The 24811-nt window shown below is 50.9% G+C and overlaps 1 protein-coding gene and 1 long non-coding RNA gene across 3 annotated transcripts; one reads left to right on the top strand and one right to left on the bottom strand.

Annotated features, from left to right (window-relative positions):
- Positions 1 to 1572: 1572 nt before the first annotated feature.
- Positions 1573 to 21550, bottom strand: CLTB (clathrin light chain B). 2 transcript variants are annotated; one of them, XM_077895471.1, is made up of 6 exons: positions 21198 to 21550; positions 15950 to 15996; positions 7590 to 7707; positions 7240 to 7351; positions 5458 to 5511; positions 1573 to 2033 (listed from the first exon to the last, which is right to left on the bottom strand). In XM_077895471.1, exons 1-6 carry the CDS (start codon positions 21382 to 21384, stop codon positions 1862 to 1864), a joined length of 690 nt encoding a protein of 229 aa, XP_077751597.1. In that variant the 5' UTR covers positions 21385 to 21550; the 3' UTR covers positions 1573 to 1861. The 2 variants fall into 2 exon arrangements, with proteins under 2 accessions (XP_077751597.1, XP_077751598.1); XM_077895472.1 differs by lacking the exon at positions 5458 to 5511 and having other exon boundaries at positions 21198 to 21545.
- Positions 3141 to 12125, top strand: LOC144312577 (uncharacterized). The gene is made up of 2 exons (XR_013378080.1): positions 3141 to 7370; positions 11068 to 12125. It is a non-coding gene; the product is annotated as an uncharacterized LOC144312577 (long non-coding RNA).
- Positions 21551 to 24811: the final 3261 nt, after the last annotated feature.

The following is a 24811-nucleotide window of genomic DNA, read 5'->3' as shown; positions in this document are numbered from 1 at the left end:
ATGTAAAGTCTCAAACAAGTATTCCTAGACTGTGTGGTCAGTCAGATCCAGGTTCCTTCCATGTGTGACTCCATCAATTTCAACACCAGAAGGCAAAGTGTAAAGACACACTCACGGGATCCCTGGGTGGCGCAGCAGTTTTAGCGCCTGCCTTTGGCCCAGGGCACGATCCTGGAGACCCGGGATCGAATCCCACGTCGGGCTCCCGGTTCATGGAGCCTGCTTCTCCCTCTGCCTATGTCTCTACCTCTCTCTCTCTCTCTCTCTCTGTGACTATCATAAAAAAAAAAAAAAAAGACACACTCACTCTTTGGGCCCCCTAAGAACCTAGCTTTCTACATGGAGGAGTACATGACTAGGGAGGGCCCACTAAGTTTCTTGCTCCCATGATGGTCCCTCAACTGTAAGGCAGAGATTATAAATGTAAAGCAGTACATTGTGGTGGCCCTTGGCTCAAGATTCAAGGAATTTATAGGAAGTGGTGAGGACTATGGCACTTCTAAAGAGGAAGGCAACTATATTTAGCCATTGGGTTATTGTGTTCCCCTAAAAAAGATACATTGAAGACCTAACCCAGTATCTCAGATTGGGATCTTATTTGGAAATAGGGTCTTTACAGAGATAATTTAGTTAAAATGAGGGCATTAGGGTGGGCCTTAATCCACTCTGACTAGTGTCCTTATAAAGGGAAAATGTGGACAAAGATAGACATGAATAGATGACATGAAGATGAACTCAGGATTGTAGTGATGCACCTTCAAGTCAGAATGCCCAGGGCAGCCAGAAGCTGGGAGAGAAACCTGCACAACAGATCCTTTCCTTGTGCCTCCAGATGGAATGTGGTCCTATTGACACCTTGATTTCAGAATTTGGAACCCCAGAATGGTGAGACAATAAATTTCTGTTCTAAGCCAGACACAGTGGTACTCTGTTATGACAGCTCTAGGAAAATAAAAACAGTTGGCAATTACTCAAATCTTTTTAAACATTGTGTAGGTCACAGTGGCTTAAACATAGCCTGTTTGCAGCTTCTACTGAGGAGGAGAAAGGTGTGGTTACTGGTAATTTGTTCCCGCTCCACAGAGGGGCACAGCTGTAGGACGGAGAGCAGTGAGTCTTCCATATCCAGAGGGTATCAGCCAAAGCCAAGGAAGGAGTCTAGCAGCAGCTACCTTCAGCAGCCTCTGACCTGGGCTCAGAGGGAGCTACCACCAGGAACCTCCGGTCTGGCCTCTTCCCTCCCACTTAAAGCTTCCTGCTCTCCAGGAGTCTTGGTGTCCATGGCTGTAAGATGACAACAACAGAATCCCTATCTCACAGGCTTATTCAAGGATCAGAAAGGAGCAAGGTTGTAAAAGCATTCCAGTAGAGGCTGTCTTTCCTCCTGGAGAGGGAGGCAGCAGACATACACAGGTTTGAGACATCCACTTCCAGCTGGGAAGGTTTCTAGGGGGATAGCCTCACCTTCTCTCAAGGCCATGAAGCTGGGAAAATTCTAAGCACAAACTGAGCCCTGACACCAGTTATGGCTTCCAGAGAAATGAGAATGATAATAAATAAGTGTAAAAAGAGTTAACAACACACCCTTTAAGCCAAGAAAAAAAAAATACGTCAGGAGGGACAGTCACAATTTTGTGGACTGAGAGGAGGTGTCAGGGGCTGGGCCACAGGGCTAGGAGGGAATGAGGTGAGAGGGGGAGGGTTCCCCTTCCCAGCCCCAGAAGATGGGGAGGAACAGAGTAGGCTGCGTGTAGCAGCTGCTGGAGGTGCTGTAGCCACCAACGCCCCCCCTGGCCAAAGCAGCTGCTCCTCCTGTGCTCAGGCCCAGCCCATGCTTTGTGGCCATGCTTGTGACAGGCACCTAGCGGGACAGTGGCGTCTGCTTCAGGGACATGAGCACCGAGCGCAGGCGGGACACGTCTTTGCACTGCTTGCTGCTCTTGGGGTTGAAGTCACACAGCTGAGCCACTTTCTCCCACTCTGTGCCGGGGGTCTCCTCCTTGGATTCCTTCACGAAAGCCTCCTCAGATGCCCTGCAGGTAGAGACAGGAAAGCGGTTTCATTGCTGTCTGCCTTTTCCCTGAATCAGTGATGCTCTGCTCCCATTGAGGAAGGCTGCTTTGCCTGGCCCACTCTGGGGGGGGGGGGTCTATCCAGAGTTCTAGGCCCCAAAAACAGCCTAGCCATCAGAGGAAGCCTACTTTGGTCCTGCCTCAGGGCCTCTGCACTTGCTTTCACCTCTTCTTGAATACTTTCCCCTAGACCAGCTCATGGCTTGTCACTTTTCATTCAGGTCTGAGTGCAGGCCTCACCTCCTCAGAAAGGTCTTCCCTTGCCACCCTAACTAAAGTAGCCTCTTCCTCCCCCACCCCTTTCCCAGCCTAGCATTCTATTTATTACCTCTCCAGCAAGAGTTCCCAAACTGGGAATCCCAACACCTAAAGACTCTTGGAGGAACTAATGCAGTACCTCAGCTATTTTAAACATTCCCAAAAACTTAGCGGAGGCAGTACATTGACCAACCACCTTACTAACTAGAGTGCCTGATTCAGCATTGCCTCAGTGTTCTGTGGACCCTATAAGTGTTCTCCAGAAAAGAGCTGTAGTCAAATATACATAGAAAACTCGGGATCCCTGGGTGGCGCAGCGGTTTAGCGCCTGCCTTTGGCCCAGGGCGCGATCCTGGAGACCCGGGATCGAGTCCCACGTCGGGCTCCCGGTGCATGGAGCCTGCTTCTCCCTCTGCCTATGTCTCTGCCTCTCTCTCTCTCTCTCTCTCTGTGACTATCATAAATAAATAAATTTAAAAAATTAAAAAAAAAAAAAAAAAAGAAAAGAAAACTCAGTTAAGGGCAGCCCAGGTGGCTCAGCGGTTTGGCGCCTGCCTTCCGCCCAGGGTGTGATCCTGGAGACCCAGGACTGAGTCCCACATCGGGCTACCTGTGTGGAGCCTGATTCTCCCTCTGCCTGTGTCTGTGCCTCTCTGTGTCTCTCTCATGAATAAATAAAGAAAATCTAAGAAAGAAAGAAAAGAAAGAAAGAAAGAAAGAAAGAAAGAAAGAAAGAAAGAAAGAAAGAAAGAAAGGAAGGAAGGAAGGAAGAAAAGAAAAGAAAAGAAAAGAAAAGAAAAGAAAAGAAAAGAAAAGAAAAGAAAAGAAAAGAAAAGAAAGAAAACCCAGTTAAAGAGATTCTTCAAAGCAAGACTTTCAGTCTGTAAATGTGCTAATTAATGTGCATCCCGAACCTCCAAGGTGGATTATCAGATGCAGATAGAATCTACTACATTCCAAGTATATTTGACTATAGAGCTCTTTTTCACCCAGAATGACTTTACTCCATGGAGCCACGGCCTGGGGAATATTCCATGGGAGTCTTTGCTTTTGGATGAAATCAAGTTAGGCTGAAAATTGGTAGGTTTCTTCATCAGTTCAGAAGTTCTGGTGGGCAGTTCTAGAAGCCACCGGTTAAGGAACAATGGAGAAACAATGTACAGTAAATACAGTGTAGTGGACAAATGCCAATGTGGGACTCATCAAGAAAAAGATAATAAAAGATCTTCAGTGGAGAGGGCTGGGTCTATGTCCTATTTGGCCAGCAAGGGTCCCTGGAAAGCCCTTCTCTCCTTGTGGCCCTTTCTGTATCTCATGCAGGATCAGTTCTGTCACAGGCCAGAGAGGGAGCTCTCCAAGTGATCCCCACAGGCTGTGCGAAGGATGAGCTGCCCTGGATCAGGTGACCTGGCCCCTCCCTAGTGATCTTCCTTCCCCTCTTGTGTACTCATTTCCTAACCTATAAAGTGAGGATCAGAGCCTCCACCTTGCTGATCTGTCTTACTGACCTGAGAATCTAACAAAGTGGCAAATGTGTTCAGGCTTGGGAAAAAGTAAAGTGCTCTGTGGCACTGGAAGACCAGTGGCGCTGAGGGAGTGTTGTCTTAAGAGCTGTCCCCTGTAGGTCAACAAGGGACTGTCCTCTAATCTTGCTGTTCAGTATGTGGTGTGTGATCCAGCAGCATTGGCATCATATTACCACAGAGCCCACCGGAAATGCAGAATCATGGTCTCACCTAAGTTCTCTCCTACTAAATCAGAATCTCCTTTGAACAAGGTCCCTTTGAACAGTGATTCGTAGGCACAGAAAAGTCTGAGAAGCACTGGTCTAGACTCTTCTCCTCTTCAGAACCGCCCTGTGTGCTATTTCCTCAAGGGTGACAAGCACTGAACCCCCTATGGTAATATTGCCCAGCATTTATGCCCCTGTCATCCCCACTCTTCTGTTTGAAACCTCCTATGGATGTTCACTGCTTTCAGAATCAAGTCCCAGCTTTAAGACCAGGCCCAACAGGCATTTGGCAACTAGCCCTGAGCCGACCTCCTGTCCTCGGTGTTCAGCCATCCCCACGGCCCCATGGCCCACTCATGGAAGCTGCCCTTGCTTTCTTCTCACCCTCAGCACCAAGCTCGTCCCTTCTTACACTGTAGAGTCCAACTGAAGGTCCTGCCTCTGAAGCCTGCCCCAGCTCTCTCAGCAGATGGTGGCTCCCAGGGCTCAGTGTGTCCTTCCACACAGCCTTTAGGACAACACTCTCCTGACCATGAACAACTTGTAGAGATAGGCCTTGTCTTATTCCTGTTCCAACAGACTGGCATTGGGCAAGTGCCAGTAAGTACTGAACAGATGGGAGAGTGGACAGAAGGAAGGACCACAAGGCTGTTTCTCTGGTGGGTCCAGTGCTCTGTGAGAGAAATGTTAGCCCAGACAGCACCAGAGGCCCGCTGAGGGTGAATTCAGAGGGAGGAACAGCAAATACTTGGCACACACGCACGTGTCAGACATCACACTTTTGTCACTGCTTTTCCTTCCTCTTCACCCTCCCAACCCTGTCAACTACTAACCAACTGGGGCACCATCTGCCATCTCAGGTCTAGATTAGTCACAGTCCTGACGAGCCCCCAAACAGGAACACATGAGAGGGGCCCACGGTGGTCTAGGCAGGGTCTGGTTGCCAAACTCTGGCCGAAGCTTTGAGGAGGAGCAGTGCAGGAGAGAGGCTGGGGTATTCGTGGGAGCATCTTTTTTATGGCTCTGGCACTCAAAGTTTTGTTCAACAGAAGACTCCTTCACCCCACCTCCCAGCCCTAAGAGGCATCTCGAAAGGACAGAGTCAGGCTATTTGCCATTTGCCCCTCCCACCTGGGATGGCCAGTGCATTCTTTTTCTTTGCTCTGATTTAGCAAAGCTGTCTTCAGGCAGAATAGATGCTCAATGAACATTTGCTGCAGGGATAGAAGTGAAAGTGGGTGCCTGCACCACCTCCTGCTCTGGTCATTGCTCTGCCACCCCCTGGGCCCCTGCCTGGCCATACTCATTTATACCCGACAAGCAGGACACTCAAGCCATACACATGGGCCCTTGTCCTCTCCCACTCCCCCTGACAGGAGCAAAGGAGACACGTACACATAGCCGATGATATCAGCATCTGGCTGCTGGTAGAATGCTTTGTCAGCGATCCTTGAGAGGAAAGGGTTAGGTGGGGGAAGACAGATGGCAAGACAGACAGGCGGAGGGTTAAAGAGAAAGGGAGACAGCATTAGTACCTCTAGTTGGAGAGCATTAGGAAGCACAGTCCTGTAAGTCTCAGCAACTAACCACAACCCAGAGAGGAGAGCAGGGATCCTCCACGGCTTGTGTGCCTTTTCTAAAACTGCCCTGACCATACTACTTCTGTTCACAAACCTGTGGCTCCTCACCACCCCTGTCTGTCCAACCCGGTTACTAGAGGTCCTCCACACATGACCCCTCATTCTTGCCTTCTCTCCTGCCACTCCCTGACTTCCTGGGGCCCAAAACACAACAGCCTTTTATATTATGCTGTTCCCTGGTCTCCCCAACCCTGCCCTAATGAATTTCCAGTCACCTTTCAAAGCCCAGGTCCTAGACACGGAGGTCCTTCTCCTACCACAACCCTTGCTTCCACAGCCTTCCTGTAGAGAGGCCTAGTGTGAGTTCACCAGCACATGTGTGCTTCTCTTTTCCAAGCTCTTCAAGGATACAGAGTGCGTCCCTCTCTGCTCTGTCTCCGCAGTGCCCAACCCAGAGCCTGGCATGCCCTTCCGTGCAAGCCAGGTACCCTGAAGGACACAGCCTCAAGGGCAGAGATGGTGGCCAGACTCTCAGAAGTGGTCTGAGACCATTTCTATGGAAGTGCCCTTTGGTGGGCATCGCTATCTTTGCCTGCCAGCATCCATCCCCCTTCTTCCCAGGAAGAGCACCCTGATCGTCTTTGGCAGGATCAGGCTGGCTCCACTTTAGTCCCTGTGGTTTGGGTGAGAATGACTCCGTGCACAACCTAAGGAATGGGACTATGGCCAAGGCTGGGTCCATCACAGAGTCCCTCCCCTGGTACAATCTCTGGACCCGGGATGGGCACAGGACCCACACCAAACCAATAAGGGTCAGGTCAAGGATTTCAGCTAGAGCTGTGGGAGCAAGATGTTATGTTCATAGAGGTTGCCAAAAGAGTACAGCAGAAGGCTGGAGCTGATGGTGGCCATCTCTCCCCCCACCCTGCCCCATTCCAGGGCAAGAGAGAAAAGTGGCATGGAGAGACAGTAAAAGTGAGTGCCAGGTGACTTTGTCTGAGCCCCTGAGCCTAGTACTGCAGTCCCACCCCTGGCCTTTTCTGTTTTACAGGCCACTAATTTCCTTTTACTCTTTAGCCTCTCTGGGGTGAAGCATTGTCATTTCTACAAGCAGTACAATCCTGTACCCAGGTTGGTTCTTCACTCCCCACCAGCACTCCCTGTGCTTTCTGTGACACTAACTGCTGGGCCCTGGGCAGTCTGGCTCCCGTGCCATGGTCCTGAGACCTCTTCTGCTGACTGCAGAACTTGCTTCCCTGTCATGGTGATATGACAGCTCAACAGTGAACCACCTCTGAAGGGCTCGAACTCCACAGCAACTGAGGAAGCAGTCCCAAGGGCTTCAGCTTCTCCTTTATGTTCTTTTTTTTTTTTTTTCTCCTTTATGTTCTTGCCACCAAATCATCTAGCCTCAAGACGGTCATCTCATAACTTCTCTCACTGTCCACATGGCTGGCTTCTTGTCCTCAAGTCCCCTCATATCCCCATAGCCCCCTCATGTCCCTGTACCTCCTCTCATGTCCCCACAGCCCCCTCATGTCCCTATAGCTCCCCTCATGTCCCCACACTCCTCTCCTGTCCCCATAGCTCCTCTCACCGGTTATTGATCTTGTTCTTCTCAACTTGTTCACTCTGACGCTGGTTCCACTCCTCCAGGTCCTTCTTGGCTTTTTCACGCCACTCCTGTTCTGTCACCTTGGAGGCAGCATCTGTGACCCCCACAGCAGAGTAAGTGGCAGCTTTCCAGTGGGAATGTGAGGGCACAGCTGTCCCAGCTACTCCTCCCATCAGCCCCCAGCAGGCAACCTCAGGGCCCATCCTCACCCAATACCCCATTAAGGCAGTACAGGGGTGGGGGGGTCCTGTACCCTAAGGCTTCCCCACCCCCACGTGTCCCAAAATGCCAACGCAGCTGGGAGCTGCTCCCAGCCTCAGCCCTGTACTTACCCAGCTCCTGCAGCCGTTTCCTCTGCTCCTCTCTCCACTTGCGGATGCTCTCAGGTTCCTGAGTCAGTCTGTCAGCCTGGGCAATGGCTGCATAGCCATCCGCTGGACCGTTAGCCTCCTAGGGCACAAACACACACCGGTGTGAACATCCTGCACACCTGCCCTGTTGCCTCTGCTTACTGAGTACCTGGACACCCCCCACATGTGGCTGCCTCAGGGGTCTCCAGCAACCTCCCACCTGCTGCCTCCTGTGACTATACTCTGCCTTTATTGTCGTTGTGCCTTTTGCCAGCGGCTCTCCCCAGTGGGGGATCCTGGGTGAGTGACATGGCCTCTGTGTGCCTCACCTCCCTCATTAGGAAGCAGGCTCAGTAAGAGTATCCACTCCTTGAGGCCCCTGGGTGGTGCAGTCAGTTAAGCATCTGTCTCTTGGTTTCAGCTCAGGTTGTGATCCCAGGGTCCTGGGATTAAGCCCCGCATCAGGCTTCACACTCTGCATAAAGTCTGCTTGAGATTCTCTCCTTCTCTCTCTGCCCCTTCTACCTACTTATGCTGTCTCTCTTTCTCAAGTAAACTAATTAATTAAATATATTTTTAAAACATTTTATTTATTTATTCATGAGAGACACACAGAGAGAGAGAGAGGCAGAGACACAGGAAGAGGGAGAAGCAAGCTCCATGCAGGGAGCCCGACGCGGGACTCGATCCCGAGTCTCCAGGATCACACTGTGGCCTGAAGGCGGCGCTAAACCACTGAGCCACCCAGGCTGCCCAAAATTAATTAAATCTTAAAATAATAATAATATCCACTCAACACTGATAGAAGGATGAAATGAAATGAACTTAAAAATGTAAAGAATCTTAAATACTTCTTGGCACACAGTTGAGTCCCTGTGTTACTGTTATTAAAGTCTCTCTTGTAGGCTTATTCACTGCTAGCACTTCCACAGTTGGAAATTACCTCACTTTATGATATGTTTGCTTGTCCACTGTCTGCCTTCTCCATCAGAATGTCACCTTTGTGACAGCAGGGTCCTTGTCCAGCCTGCTCATCACTGCGTCCCCTTTGCCCAGCACAGTGCCTGGCACACAGAAGATACTCTGTAAACATCTGCTGAGTGAACAGGCAGCCCCGAGACAGGCAGGACGGCCACGACTAAGATCACACAGTGGTGAATCTGGACTCTGCAGCCAGACTGTCTGGGTTCAGATCCCATCTCCATGGCTTACTAGATATATGTGTAGCAGGGACAAGTTGCTCAACCTTGCTAGGCCTCAGATTTCTCATCCAAAAATGAGAATAATGATAAAACTACCTCTGCCTTGTGAAGATTTGACGTGACAGTTTTTGTAAGACATCTAGAAGAGGGCCCCGTGTGGAGTGATGGCTCAGTGAGTGGTAGCTAGAATTATTATTATTCATTCTCATCTTCTAGGGGAAGAAATTGAGGCCAGGAGAGATGGCATGATGTGGTGCCAGGTGTCCAAGCCTCAGACTCCCTGGCCAGGGCCCTGCCCACTTCCCTGCACTGCCTGCCATAGCTAGGGACTCCAAGTGCTGGGGGCTGAGAATACAGCCGGCAAGGATGTGACTCCCCTCTGGTCTCGCAAAGCCAGAGACCCTTTCCAGCCCAGCCCCATCTCCTGCCACTCAGCCCCACACATTCCAGTCTGCGCACACCCCCACACACTCCTGCTGCCAGCCTCTGGCTCCTCCTGCTTTAGCTGGAATTGTTTCCCTCTCCTCCCTTCTCCAGCTGATGAAATCTTCTTCCACCCTCTAAAGTTGCCAGCTCTAGGATATCCACCCCCCTCGGCAGATTTCACACCCCTTCATCTCTCTGCTCTGTCACCGCCTTCACCTTCTGCATGAGTGTCTCCCTGCTGGACTAGGAGCTCCCAGTGGGCAGAGCAGGACCTTGTTTATAGCCTCTCAACCCCTGCTCCATCCTTTCGTCTTTCCCTGTGCTCCTCCTTCAAGCACTCATCAAAACTGTCAGGAACAGGGGCACCTGGGTGGCTCAGTCTGTTGGATGTCTGCCTTCATCTCCGGTCACGATCCCGGGGTCCTGGGATGGAGCCCCACACTGGACTCCTCACTGAGTGGGGAGCTTGCTTCTCCTTCTCCCTCTGTCCCCTCCCCGCCACTTGTGCTCTTTCTCAAATAAATAAATAAAATCTTTTTTAAAAAAAATCAAGAACATTGGTGCTTAAAGTCCTCTCCCCACAAGACAGTGTCTGGTGTTGCCCTGTGTCAGGGGTGCTCCTCACTGCCATTGGCACCATCAGTGCTCAATAAGCAGTGACTGCGTGGATAAACATCCCAGGAGCCAGATGCACCCAGGTCGGAGGAGGTTCTAGGTAAACATTTGCTCAAAGGTGTGTGGGCAGCCAGGGTGAAGGGGCACACAGTGGGAACACAAGGGCTGCCGTCTCCAGCTGTCTGCGGGGAGAGGGAAGGGCAGACCCAGGGCAGGGTGTGTAGCCCGGCACCTCCCTGGAGTGAGGCCCACCCTTGGGTGGGACCAGTGGAGCACTGCCTTATTCCAGTTTCTGGCACAGCATTACACTTCAATTTAGAGAGTCTCTCACCACACCCAAGGGGCCCTTCCAGGGCTCTAATCTGGAGAACACAAGCCAATGGCTAATGTTGAGTGTGCCCCACCCTGTCCCCTTCCAGGAACAACCCTGTTCTGAGGCCAAGCCACCAGGCGCCCCTACCTACCCGATCCTAGAGCAAGTCCCATGTGTAAATAACTGCAGTTACTTCTGTATATGTGTTTATTGAGGTGTTGTTTCATTTTCTTCATGGCACTGCTGGCTACCTGAAATGACTTGTTTACATGTTTACTGTCTCCACCCCTGTGCCCCAGCCCCAAGAAAGTGAGCCCCATAAGGACTGAGACTGCCTGTCTCTGTGTAGTATCTAGAACAGGGAAGTCCTGGCTGTAGGATGATCTCTAGAACATTTATTGAATGAAGCAGCATATGCTCAGGCTTGGGAACAGTGATGAACAAGACAACCTGTCCCTTGGGAGTTTGGCAGGGGTAGTCCCTCACAAACGAGGACCGTGACGTACACGCTCTAACACAGGCCAGGTAAAGAGCAGGGACAAGGGAGGACACGGTCATTCCAGTCTGGGGCAGAGGAGGATGGGAAGAGACAGGGAAAGGCCATTTTAGACCAGAACTGACAGTGTAAGATCCCTGTAGGGCCAGTGCCTTTGGGAAACTCTTGAGTACAAGTAATGTTTCCAGGCATGGGAGAAGGGGTGGCGGGATGTGGGCTGGAGAAGGGTCTCTTGGGCAGGAGTTTTGTCACACTGCTGTCCTTCAGGCCCACCACCTCCATAAGGCCTACCCTAAACTAAGATTACCAGGTTATAGGGCTTTAAAGCTTGGAGAGAAATCACAATTAAATAGTTCTCTTTGATCTTTACAACCCTACACGATGGATTTCATCATCTGTGTTTTACAGGTAGAGAAACTCTAGCTCCAGAGTCCCAAGGTCACCCAGCCGGGAACTGGCAGAGCCGAGATTCCAACTGAATTCCTGGGTGTGAACCTACCAGCCACGCAGCAGGGACCTAAGTCACTTGTGCATCACGTGGTTTGTGAAGCACTCTGTCTTCCCCGTGAGTCTACTTCCCCAAGATTAGAGCCGGTGCCTACTCCTCTAGGTGCCCCCTGCCCCATCCCCCATCTCTCTCTTGCACCCACACACTACCACCCCTCAGCTCACTCCTCAGCATGACCAGGAACTTAGAAGAAGCTTCCTTGGGCTGCAGAGCACTTTTCCCAACAGCCCTGCGGGGATAGCAGGGCAGGGCCTCGAATCCCCTTTTGACAAGTGAGAAATCAGCTCAGAGCAGCCAAGAGAGTAGTCCAAGCTCTTGGGTTGGGGATAGCCAGCAACGAAGCCCAGGCCTTCTGATCCCATCCAAACTCTACTGCCACAGCCCACCACAGCACCCCAGCCTGGGTGCGGGAGCAGCCTTGAGGGCCACTTAAACCCCCGTGGGTGCTTCTCAAGGCCCCTAGAGCAGCCGCACTGCAAATCCACGGGCACCACATATCCAGGTGTACAGCTCAGTGTTATTCCAAGCACATTGTGCTCAGAGGTAGCTATGCCTGAGGCTCAGGGTGTGAAGCTTGGCTAAGCTAGACTTGCCTCCTCCACTTGTATACCAGCAGCACCACCCACTAACAGGCTCTAGCTGGGAGCTGCTCCAGGGTGGGGGTGGGGGCACTCCCCTCCCATCACACCATCCCTGTAGCTTTGGCCTCTCTGGGCTCCCTCAGCACACCATCGTCTGTGGCAGGCCCCAGGCTCCAGGCAAGGCCCACAGAGACTGCCTTACCCTCTGTACCTTTGCACATGCTTCTTTATCAGCCAAGACCATGTACATGCCCACTTCGAGCATCCCTTCCCTGTTGCGCTCTGAGTGCAGCACCTGGAGCCAGAACCAGGTTCAAGTCCCAGCTCTTCCCAGCTATGTAATGAGAGTGAGCTATTAAACCTCCCTGTGCATCCTCCTCTTGATCTGTAAAATGGGGACAATGACAGAACCTGCGTCATAGGGTTGTTGGGAGGATGAAATGAACTAATTAATACATGTAGAGCTCTTGGATGATGCCTGACACATTAAGAACTTGGACTCCTAGTTCTTGATACTACCTCTGTACCTGAGCCCTTACCTTCCCGCACCACCATTACTTCTTTCCAGGTCTCTGTCCTCTATCAGAAGCAAGCTCTTTGAGGACAACAGCTGGTATATTTGCTGCTGCATCCACTGCCCGGAGCACGATAAGTGGTCTAACAGCATATGAGTTGACTAAGTAGAGGGACAAGTGGCTGCCTGCAAGCAACGTGGAGGGTGCAGGGACAGCCTGGCACACAGCACCAGAGGGACTGGGCTTTAAGTCCCCTCTTGCCACTCACTGGACGTGTGACCTCTGAGAAGTCCTTTCCCTGGGCTCCTTGTGTCTCATCACCTATTAAATTGGAATGGTGACATCCCACTCAGACTGTGAAGTGGGGCCCGCATGGGATATCTGCTGTGGGCCTCCTGTAACCTGCAGAGGATGTGCACCTGTGAGGGCCAGCAGAGCTATGTGGTTCACCTTTGGGCCTGGCAGACCCTGTGCAGCGGTCTTCCCCGCCCTGGAAGAGCAGAGCAGTGTTGACAGCATGCTGAGTCCCGAGAAGCACTTTGCTGGCTCCTCTTCTCTGGCCACTCTGGACGAATTTTCCTGCCCCTGACCCTGCCAGTGAGCAGTGAGGTTGGGGGGACATAGCATAGCTCCTCTTTAATCACTTAGTATCCCATAGAGGAAATCAGGTCACAGGCCAGCTGGCCAGGCAGGCTCCCCAGGGGCTGAAAGAATGCTCTGAGCCCCCCACCCCACCTCAACAGGGAAGGGGCCAGAAAGGACCAGGACCAAAAGGCTACAGTCAGAGCCGGGCTTCTGTTGGTCCAGTTCCCTGGCACCCCTCTCCTGAGGGACCCTCTGCTGGACATGACTGTGAGAACCTCCAGGGGTCAGGCTGGCGAAGGATGTGCTGTGACTCCAGAGACAGCCAGGAGAATGAGGTATATCTGTCTTTGGGATTGTCCAGCTAAAGCTAAGCTAAGCTGAGCTGCTGATTCCACTAAGTAGCTCAGAGGGGGATGATGGCAGTGCGTGGGAGGAGAGAGAGTTTGTGCAGGAGGAGGGAGTCCTGCAGGGGCCTTCTATCCCTGTCCCTGGCAGTGCCAGATGGAACTGGACTAGGTGCGGGCAGACTTATTCTTACACCTTGAGGACCAGGTTTATAGCCAGACCCCTGGTGGGCCAGAGGTTGCCAGGAAAGAATAAGAAACATAGCAAGAAAGCTCTGCCTAGGATCCTTGAAACCACTGGGTATGTACAAGCAAGGCTTCCCCCCACCTTCCTCCTGCAACACAAACCAGACCCTGGTCGATGGTCAATTCTACAAAAGTCAGCAGGTCTCTCTATCTAAGATCCAGCCATTGTGGCCAGCCAGTTCCACCAACAGATCAGGGGCAGGAGGTCTAGGAGAACCTGAGCTTTGCCTCTAACTTCCTGAGTGACTTACCTACTTCCTGACCCCTCTCCTGCCTGTCAGGATTCAAGGAGGACATGGAGTGAAATGATTTACAAATAAATGTGCATAGGCTATTAGTAGCAGTGAGAATAAAAGTTCCCACTGAGATGGGAAGGAGGCCTGGGGTCTCCTGTATCCACCAAAGAGAGAGTAAGGCTGGGCAGTCAGGGATGGAGAAGCCTCAAAAACCCTAACTTATAGAAAGGGGAAATTATCTTGCTCGTAGTGTTCGAGATATTTCTGCAGTGTTAAGTGTACCTCCAGCTCCAGGTCCACTTCAGGACACAGACCTTTTGGGTCAGGCGAAGTCCTTTTGAGTGTGCCCAGGATAGGGGCAGCCTGGGTCTCAATGATTTACCAGACTGTACAGAATTAAATGCTGCTTAGGGGGTTCTCTCAGGCCCAAGAGGACACAAAGCTCCTAAAGTCCTAGAGACCGACTTTTCTAGCTTGCTGATAGTTGAGTAATTTTCCAGAAATGAGACTTGGCTAGGTTCCCTGTGTAAGGTACCAGCCCATCCCTCTTACATAAGAAAGTATTGTTTATTCCCCACTGAGGATTTGGGAGGCCAGCTCCTCAGTAGGGTAGAGCTCAGGAGATCCTGTAGCTGCAGCCCCAGGGGTCAAGCTCTTTGACTAGTTCAGTGGGAATGAAGCCTCATCTGGTGAAGACTTCACCCTACCCAAGCATGGGTCAGGGGAAATGTTGCATCTGTGGGGTCCCGGGAATGCCATCTGAGGTCCAACTTCTCCCAGTGTAAGGACTCTTAAACTGATTTGTGTATAAAGGAGGGGAATGGGGTAGGTGGGTACAGAAAGAAGTAGTCTAACTAGAAATATCCTTACTAGGTGTTGTGGGGGGTGGGTGGAGGGGTATACAAGGTCATTATGAGGAATTTTAAAACAGTCCAGTGGGGATCCCTGGGTGGCGCAGCGGTTTGGCGCCTGCCTTTGGCCCAGGGCGCGATCCTGGAGACCCGGGATCGAATCCCACGTCGGGCTCCCGGTGCATGGAGCCTGCTTCTCCCTCTGCCTGTGTCTCTGCCTCTCTCTCTCTCTCTCTCTGTGTGACTATCATAAATAAATAAAAATTTAAAAAATAAATAAATAAAATAAAACAGTCCAGTGAAAGTAAAAGCCTTTTCTTTTTCTTATCTCACCCTCTAGCTCAGGGCTAACCACTGCTAACAGCCAGTTAGCAGCCAGTCAGCAGCCAGTTAGCACTGTTAACAATGTTAACAGCCATTGCACATCCTTTCAGATATTTTGTGCAAATGTATTTCTAAAATAAAAAACTGGACTACACTGTGCATATAATACTGTAAAGGGGCTTTTCCACTTGATATATTATGGGCATCGTTTCATGTCAATACAGAAAGCTCTGATTGCTCTTTTGAAGAGCGTGGTTTTCCAATTTACCTACCCACCCAGGCCCTTGACCTGGACACTTAAATTCTTTCTAGTTTGTTCTTTTTTTTTTTTTTTCTTTTTTTACTTTTTATTTGAATAGAGTTAACATACAATGTTACATTAATTGCAGGTGTAGGACATAGTGATTCAACTTCTGTGTATGTTATACTATGCTCTGAACATAGTCTGCTATAATCCTGCAGGGGCGCCTGGATGGCTCAGTGTGTTGAGCATCTGCCTTTGGCTCAGTTCATGATCTCAGGGTCCTGGGATCAAGCCCCACGTTAGGCTCCCTGCTCAAGGGGTAGTCTGCTTGTCCTTCTCCCTCTGCTCCTCTCCCTGTACTCTCTCCCTCTCTCTCAAATAAATAATAATAATCCTGCAAAGATCTGGGAGTCCTTGTCCAATTCCTCCCTTAGGGAATATTCTAAGAAGTGGAATCTCTGGATCAAAGACCTGTCCACTTAAAATGCTCAGACACATTAGAGATGGCCACTCAGTTCAGCTTCCCACCAGTGGCACACATGCGTGCAGGGGCCAGTGGGCACCATGCCACTGTGGGCCACTTTATCTCTTCCTGCTGGACATCACCATGGGCTACCTGAGGCCATACACCATCAATCCCTGGCTATTGTGGTGCTTATTCTTTGTGCCCTTCCCCAACATGACAGAAGAAAAAGAAAGAAAGAAAAGAGGTCAAAACCCTTTATGTTCCCACCCCAGTGCATCAGTCATAGTGAATAGAATAACTTGGAGCCCTAATCCTACTGATGATGGGGCCATAAGTTACTGAGACCCAGGCTGTCAGTCTCTACCACTGCTATGATAGAATCTTGCTTACCTGAAACACATCTCCATTGATCGTGGTCCCCATATCCTCAGAACCAGCTAGAGAGAGAACAAAGACATGGCAGTATCCATTACTCAGCTTAAAGCAAGCACAGAATGCATGGTCCCACATGAGCATCCCAAGTGACCTCTATGTCCATGCCTGTATTCGCACCCCCTCCCCGTGCAGGCATTCTGGATACATAAATAAGTTGGGCTCAATCTGTAACTGTTCACAATGCCTTCTCATGGCCATTGTCACACTTGATTCTCACCAACCTTGTGATGAAGTTATCATCCCATTTTACAGCTCGAACTGAGGCTCGGAGAGGCTTTGTGATTGGCAACAGCTGCCCAGCCAGCAACAGCCCTCACCTACCTGAAAGTAATTTATGCTTGGCCATGGCTAGGACTGGGCTGATTGTGGGGCCTGTGCTTGGTGGGCAGGCAGAGGCGCTGCGGGCTCAGGGCTCAGGGCTCAGGGCGGTGTCTGCTGGAGCTAAGAAGAGGGGCTTAGCGCGTCACTGCCTGTCCCCGCGGTGCCTTGAGCAACTGCTCCACCTGGAGAGCAGGAACTGCAGCCCCTATGTTTCCTCCCTTTGTTCCTCCCAGAAGGATTTTCTTTTGCCTTCAACAGTGACTCCTCCCGGTCCCTTTCCCTGACAACTGATTAGTCACAGATTCCTGTGGCTTTTGCTGCAACACTGACTCTCAATGTTGCCCTCTGCTCTCTGTCCCCCATTCAGTCTGTCTGCTCTGCTAGTGGCAAACACCTAGAGGGCCATACCTGGGTCCTTCCTCCTCGCCACTGTCTTCCCCAGAGGTGTGCATGGTACACAAGACTTAGCAACGGCTCAGAAGCTTATGTTTAAAATAAACATGAATGAATGCATCAGAAAAAAGAGCACATGGCTTTCGTCTACTCATAGGCCTCCCTGACTCCAGCTTTACCCTCTCCCAACCCTCTTTCAAACCAACCACCAGGGCTGACATTTTGTAAAGCGTACACTTACCTACATCACTTCTTGGCTTAAAAATATAATAAACCAAAAAAGAAACCCACCTACCAGGGACCACAGTGGACTACGGAGTCTGCTTCTGCCCTGGGAACTCAGCAGGTACTTTCCCTCTGCCTGGAAGGCCTTCCTACCCATATCCACTGTTCCCTCACTCCCTTCGGCCTCTGTTCAAACGTTGTCTTAGTAGGGGCCTTCCCCGACCAGCTGGGACATTTACCCCTCTTGCCCCTGCAACAGTCTGGTACGCTTATTTGTATTTGTGCTTATCATCTATCTTCCCCACTTGAATGGCCCCTTGTGAGGGCAGGGACTTTGTTTTGTCCGATGCCCAGCATCTAAAACAGTGCCTGACACATAATAGGACTCAATAAATATTTGTTGAATAGGACATCAAACCTCAGACCATAGCACGTGAGAACCTCTACGCTTGGGCCCTGCCTACTTTCCTGCCTCACTTCCCACCAGTCCCACTCACAAACTCTTTTCTGGGGACACCTGGTTGGTACAGTTGGTTGGGCATCTGACTCTTGGTTTTGGCTGGGGTCATGATCTCAGGGTCATGAGATCAAGGGTGTCAAGCCCAGTGTCGGGCTCTGTGCTTAGTGAGGAGTCTGCTTGAAACTCTTTCTCCCTCTCCCTCTGCCACTTCCTACTTTGCACATGTGCTCTAATAAAAAACTCTTTAAAAATAAACAAACAAACAAACAAACAACCCTATTCTGGTTTCCTCCTTCCCTAAACACACTGGGCTGCATGCCATGCCTTTCTTCCTCCTCCTCTCTCTAAAGAATGCTCTTTGGGAGTCAGTCATTCTCCAAGACCCAGTTCACAGGTCACATCCTCTAGGAAGCCCTCCATTACTTCCCCTACTTCTCTAGGCACTGAAGAAAGGTCTCACCTCTGGGATATCCCACAAGATTGTACAGCATTTCCCACCCTCTTATGCAATTATTTGTGACCTCCCAAGGGTCATGCATTCCCTGTCAAGCCAGGCTCTGTATCCTATTCAGTTCCTAAGGGTTCCTGCACAGAATAGGTGAGCCGTCAGTGTTAGCTAAATGAAAAACGAACTGTTCTTTGGAGTCCACTGTTACCTGCAAGGCCTGCCTAAGGCCTCTCAGAAACTGTTGATGCCTCCCAGCAAAGAGCCACAGGAAACCACATGAGCTTCCCATAGATGGACAACTATACCTTTACTAGCCAGATATGGCTTTAAGCAGGAGCCACTGTTATTTCAGCCTGGGAATGGAAAGGAGGGATACTTAATTTCATGGAAATAATCCCTGATTCATATAAATTTTCAAACAGGGATTGATTCTGACCAACTATGTCATCTGTCATCCCTGCTCTTTCAATTTAGGGTTACTCCTGCATAGGTGGCTTGGTCTCTAAGTTGGGCTGGGGCTGATGGGGTTTTAGTGGCAGCATCTTCTGCAAAGGGGCTCCTCTACCAGGACCCAACATTATCAGTGTTCATTCACAATGATGCCAGGCTGTATGCTTGACCTTTCTGGAGTAGAAGCAGCCCCGCTCCACACCACTCAGACCAGACCAGTCTTGGGCCGCTGGTCCACAGTCCTGGTGCCCACCCTGGCCTTCAGAAAGTCTCTCTGCCTCAGTTTCTCAGTCCTGTGAACATTCTTCTGGAGATGAAATTTCAGCCTCTTTGAGAATCCACACACCCACACACAGAACTGAGTATCTGTTCCCACAGTGCTTTCTGGTTATTGCACATTTACAATCATATGTTTGCATTCAGAGGTCTCCAGAACAGAAGCCCAGCAGATATGAGTCCCACGGACAAACCCCATGGGCATTGCTTCTCTCAGATTCCTGACCCCTTTTGGAATAAAGACAGAGAGGGTTCAGAACATTCCTGGGAGCTTACTGAGGCCCAGCAGGGGAAACTGGCTTGCCAGGAACTGACTAGGCAAGTCAGGGGCAGAGCCAGGACCGGCTCAGAAATCTGGGTGTAAAAATGTAAACCTGCTGGGCCCTACCCAAGGCTGACGAATGGAAACAAAGTGTCCGTTGCTCAGGCTGGCCCCAGATCCAGCCCCAGAGGAGAGACTCAACATGGCTCAGGCTCAGGCTTATATCAGACACCTTTTTCCCCAGGGATAGCAGGGAACCCAACAGCCGGGCACTCAGCACAGGGGCATCACGTAGGAGAACAGACTCAGAGGTGTTGATTGGTGGCAGCTCCAGAAGCCAGCTTCTCCCAGCTCCCAGCAGGCCAAGGCAGTTTTCCTCCTCCCCATCCAAGCTTCTGGCACTCATTACCGGCCGGGGAAGATTACTTGCTCAGCACCATCTAGGCCTAGAAAGGTCAGATCAATTCCATCCTGTCTGGCCACTTACTGAGCCACCATCCCATAATACCTCCCTGATCCTCAGGCCCCACTTAGGAGGGCAGCCGAACTTTTGCAGCTTCAGAGGTAGGAGTCTGGAAGACCTTCAGAGGGCCATGTCTCTGCTTCTCTCCCTGTCCTCTTGGGTCTGGGGTCAATCTGTGCCCTACCCCTGCCACAGAGAGAACCTCCTATCCAGGCTGTGAGCCCCTAGAGCCCCACTGTCCTGGAAGACACCACAACCTGCTCAACTCCCAGGTGCCTCTGACTGCCCTCAGGCTAAGTTCTACCTGCCTTTCTCTCTCAAGGGGTTCTGGTATCAGCTCCTCTCAGCAGGACCTCCTCCAGGGCACACCAGACTGAGAAAGCTGGTGGTTTCACAGAGGCAGTGTGGACTAAAGAATAATGAAACACACAGGCATTTCCTAGGAACTCCCTGGGATGTGAGGATCCATGCCAAGGTGCCAGGAGCTGCTGCTTCAGAAGCCCTCCACTATCAGCTGGGTTGGCAAAAGCTACCCCTCCAACCCATCACCTCCTAGGGTGACTGCTACAGCATTTGAAAGAGTGTGAGGCCCAGAGTTGAGAGGGCTCGGATCAAGTCCCAGATCTGTCACTCATGGCTGTATGACTTGGAGCAAGACACTCAGGCTCCCTGGGCCTCCAGTTTCTTAGATGTTACAAAGGGCTTGTTACATTTATTATATCAAGAGATTTGGAGATGTTTCAAGCTCCTCAAGCCACCGAAACTTTATCTTATTCATTTCTGTATCTCCAGTGGTCCTGGCACACAGTAGACACTCAGTAAAGGTTGGATAAATACAAATATGACAAAAAAAACAAATATGACTACAGGGAACCTAACTTGTAAATGCTTTAAAAAAAAAAAAAAAAAGTAAGCTAGTGCTTATTCCAACAGGCCCATAAACCCCCACCAAAATGACAATGTTAATGAGAAGCACTGGCTGTTTTAGATGCACCCATGAAGCTATCTACTTTTTAATTACATATTTTAAGAAACTGTTCTTCCCGGCCAGAACCGGGACAGGAATATCACTGATGAAAATGCTATCACCCCTGTGATAGGTCCTGAACCCAGATCTAAAACTAAACTCAGTAGCCCTGGACTCCCTTTAGAAGATGGTTAATAGAAACCTCAGGAGGGCAGGACCACATCTGACTGCAGCCCTTTGTGCTCTTGCCCCCACCTTGGTATCTAACTCAGAGCCAGGTGTATGGAAGGCAGTGTGGTCAGGAGGAGACCCTTTCAAGTCTGACAGAAACAGGTTTAAATCTTCACCGCCAGTTACTAGTTGTTTCAGAAGTGTACCTTTGGAGCCTCAGTTTTGCCATCTCTGAAATAGGTTCAATAATGCATGTGAGGTGCCTAGCCCAGTGCCTGCAGGATGCAGGGGGGTTTGCGTGTTCTTGAAGCACCCAGCATTCCCCTGTTTGGCCGGCTGTAGAAAAGAGCTCAGACCGAGGGGCTCGGAGGTCTGTGGTTCTGCCCATCCCCGCAGGGCCGAGCTGGGAGCCTGGGACAACCAGGCAAAGGGGAGGCTCAGGCGGGGACTCCGAGGGCTGGGCTGTGCTGGACTGCAGAGCCGGCAGTGGTGGAGCTGGCCCTGGGACGGAATGTCATGCCAAATTCCTGTCCGCGGAGCCACGGGGTCCCCGGTCCCAGGCAGGCAGGGCCTCGGACGAAGCTCTCCACAAAGATTCCTCCCCATTTCCACCAGGTCCCTCTCAAACGCACACAGCCCGGGGCCTGCTCCCGACCGCCCCGCAGGCCCCGTTCACGCCCCCGCAGGGCCCCGGGCCCGGTCTGCGCAGCGCGGCACGAGGGCGCGAGCCCCAGGCCCCCGGATCTCGGGCCCCGGCACCGACTCACCCCCGCCCGCGGGTCCCGGCTGCGCGAGGGCCGCATGGCTGCCGGCGGGTGCCCCGAAGCCCTCGTCGTTCTCTATGCCCGCGATCTCGCTCTCCTGCTGGGCCAGGAAGGCGGCCGCCGGGTCCTCCTCGGCCGCCTCGGGGGCCCCGCTCTCCGACGACGAGAAGAAGCCGAAGTCATCAGCCATCTTCGCCGCGTCTGGGCCGAAGCGTCCGCCCGGCGCTCGGCTGTGCCCGGCGCGTGTCCCGCGCTGCGCCCGGCGGCCGCGACGCTGTCACCCGAGCCGCCCGGGGAGCCGGCCTCGGCTGGGACGGGCTCGGCGCGGCGGCCCGCACGTCCTCTCCGCCACCGGGCCCGGCTCGCCCGTCACTGCAGCTGCAGGCGGGAGGAGCCGGGACGGGAATGCGGTGACGTCAGCGGGCGAGGGAGCGCGGGGCGGCCACGGGGGGGCGGCAGCGGGGGGCGGGAGGGCGGCTCGCGGCGGCCACGGGGGGGCGGCAGCGGCGCGGCGCGGGGCGGCGCGGGCGGGGGCTCGGGGGCTGGGGGCGGGGCGGCCCGGGGCGGGGCGGCGCTGGGCGGGGGCTCGAGGCCAGCCGGCCGGGCCAAGGGGCCGCGGCGTGAGCGGCTCAGACAGCAGAGTTTGTAGGAGCCGGCGGGGCCCCTTAAACATCCCTTCAGTATCAACCGGCCTGAGAAAGACCTAGTTCATCCAGCGCGGACCGGCAACCCTGGCCTGGTGTGGGGGCGGCACCGGGTGGGTCGCTACGCAGGCCTTGCTCCTGAGTCATTCTACAAGTTCCTTTGCCTAAGCAGGCAAATGTGAATCCCATTCTTATGAGCCTCCCCCTCTATAAGAGGCAAAGGAGACTTGGAGAGGTGACACTATGTCCCACTGCCTCTTGCCTCCTTCCTGCAAGTCCAGGGCTTTCCCCAAAAGGCCTCCTTGCTAAAGTGTAATTCTTATGCATTTCTCTTCATCGTTTAGAGTGGCTTCAGCTCACACCGCCAGAGTCTGGATGACCTGACTGGGCCTCTACCGCAGAGACTGAGTCCCTTAAATATCCCTTCAGTATGAAACTGCTGGAGGATTGCAGACCTCATTTATCCAGGCAGCCCGCCACCCGTCCACCCAGCCACCCTCATTAAACAGTCTGTGCCTCCTACGTGCCAGCTCTTCACCAAGCACCAGGGCAACAAAACGTGGTAGTAAAAGCCAGCCTCGGCCACAGAGAGATTACAGTCTGTGAGACCAATACACTGCAAATGACCTGTCCCATCATCCTATGTGAGGTGCTCTGAAATTTGAATATTAAACATTTAAACCCAATTAAAAACTCCCTGGGAGACCCAGAGAACCACCATCAGATTTGGACATTGGGACTTTTCTCTTTCTGATTTCGAGATTTGAAGGTCAACTATGAACTGGAAGAGAGAAGGAAAAGATGCACCCTAAACTGTGAGTAGCGATTCCCTTATGGGGTGGGGAGTAGAAGCAGAGTTGGGGTAAAGGGAATTTCGCTTTTACTCAGCAATACTTCAATGTAGGCCTCAATTTTATGAGAATATAGTTGCTTATTAGGAGTGTGAAAAAGAAAAATACTTAAGGCCCTGCCTGTTCAACCTGGTCCAAGCACATTCCTCCACGATGGTCACAAACCTCTTGTTCCCCCAACCGCAGGCTCAGGTTCTGGAAAAACCTAGAAGGTTTGCTAGTTTAACAAATCAGCCATAGATGTCAACTCCAGGTTTTGTGAAGACAGATGGACTGTGAACACTGTGCCCATTGTGACCTCCATAGGCTGTTCTTCTCTGATTCCTGGAGACTTCAGTGGGTAACTGAGACAACACGACACAGCATATCCACATGTGCAAATCCACTGCAGACCCTCTTCCCACTTTCTCCTTCCTTCTTGAGCCCAACTAATTTACCCATCAGCTGCATTGAGCTCCATGCTCAAATTATATAAGCTACTGGTCCAGATTATTCTGCAACTGTGCTTGCTCTTATACATCATCCTCATTTTTCTACTACATTAATATTAAACATCATCATTAAAGTTCTATTTTGGGCCATGTAGCATTTCTATGTGCTGGAGATTCCCAGTATCTTGACATCTCCATACAAGTCTTTGTAGACCTCTAAAGACAATTCTAGTTTTCTAATTCTCCATTTAACTGTGAAACTCAGTAATGGTCAAAAGACATCAATAGGGATCCCTGGGTGGCGCAGCGGTTTGGCGCCTGCCTTTGGCCCAGGGCGCGATCCTGGAGACCCGGGATCGAATCCCACGTCAGGCTCCCGGTGCATGGAGCCTGCTTCTCCCTCTGCCTGTGTCTCTGCCTCTCTCTCTCTCCTCTCTGTGCATTCTCATAAATAAATAAAATCTTTAAAAAAAAAAAGACATCAATAAATAAAGCTGGGTAAAACATATGGGGCAATCTCACAGAATCTAAATTCCAATTTATGAAGTCTATAGTGAAGAAATTTTTAAAACTTTTTTAAGGGAAATTTTCAAGCGTACATAAGAGTAGATCAAGATTCACATGCTTTGCCGACTGAGCCAGCAAGGTACTCCTATTTTAATTTTTTTGAGGAACTACCATACTGGGTTTCCACAGTGGCTATACCATTTTACATTCCCACTAATAATTTCTTTTTTTTTTAAGATTTTATTTATTTATTTATTCATGAGAGACACAGAGAGAGAGAGACAGACATAGACAGAGGGAGAAGCAGGCTCCCTGCAGGAAGCCCAATTCAGGACTCAATCCCAGGACCCTGGGATCATGCCCTGAGCCAAAGGCAGATACTCAACCCCTAAGCCATCCAGGTGCCCCTAAAAATTTCTTTTTTGTTTTGTTTTGGATTGCTTGATTTTACTTTCAAGGATTGGGGCTTTTATTTTTTTTTTAACTTTTTTCCAACTTTTTATTTTGACATAATTCCAGACTTACAGAAAATTGCAAATAATTCCCATCTGTCTTTCTTCCAGATTCCCCAAATGATAACATTTCATCACATTGGCTTTTATCCTTTTCTCTTCTATTTTTCCCATACTGATGGGGTGTAAATTGCAGGCATGATGCCCTTTTTATCCCTAAATATTTCATAGCTTTCATAAAAATAAAGACATTCACTTACATAACCACTATACAGTTATCAAAACCTAGATATTAATATTGATACAAAACCATTATCTAATCGACAGACATACCTTAGATTTCACCAAATGCCCGAACAAAAGAGGAAAAGAAAATCCCAGATTATGCTTGCAGTATCTGCTTGATCTCTTTTAAACTGGAGCCATTCCTCTCTTGGTCTTTCATGACATTGATGTCTTGAAGATTTCTAACCAGTTATTTTGTCCTTCAATTTGAATTGTCTTATGTGTCCTCATGGTTAGATTCAGCCTAAACATCTTTGGCATTTTTTAATAGAATTTTTTATATAAAACAAAATGGCCCTAGCCCAGCGGCAGGAAGAAAAGTTTTGAAACACGAGTATGTACATCAACGGTGGAAGGCACAGCGGATCTGTTTGGGATGAGGAGTGGGATGGGGGGGCAGCAGGTTACACAGGTCTCAGCTGAAGCCAGGGGGGCAGAAATAAGGTG

This window comes from Canis aureus, chromosome 4, assembly GCF_053574225.1.
Source record: "Canis aureus isolate CA01 chromosome 4, VMU_Caureus_v.1.0, whole genome shotgun sequence".
NCBI classification, from domain to species: domain Eukaryota; kingdom Metazoa; phylum Chordata; class Mammalia; order Carnivora; family Canidae; genus Canis; species Canis aureus.
The sequence above is the reverse complement of the archived record's forward strand: the minus strand, read 5'-3'. Positions and strand labels throughout refer to the sequence as shown.

Bases quoted from the DNA above. Each gene is read 5' to 3' on its own strand.
- CLTB (XM_077895471.1), bottom strand. From the start codon at position 21,384: ATGGCTGATGACTTCGGCTTCTTCTCGTCGTCGGAGAGCGGGGCCCCC. The intron at 15,997-21,197 runs GTGAGTCGGTGC...TTCTCTCTCTAG, and splicing joins GCCGGGACCCGCGGGCGGGG to CTGGTTCTGAGGATATGGGG. The intron at 7,708-15,949 runs GTAAGCAAGATT...TTTGTGCCCTAG, and splicing joins TCAATGGAGATGTGTTTCAG to GAGGCTAACGGTCCAGCGGA.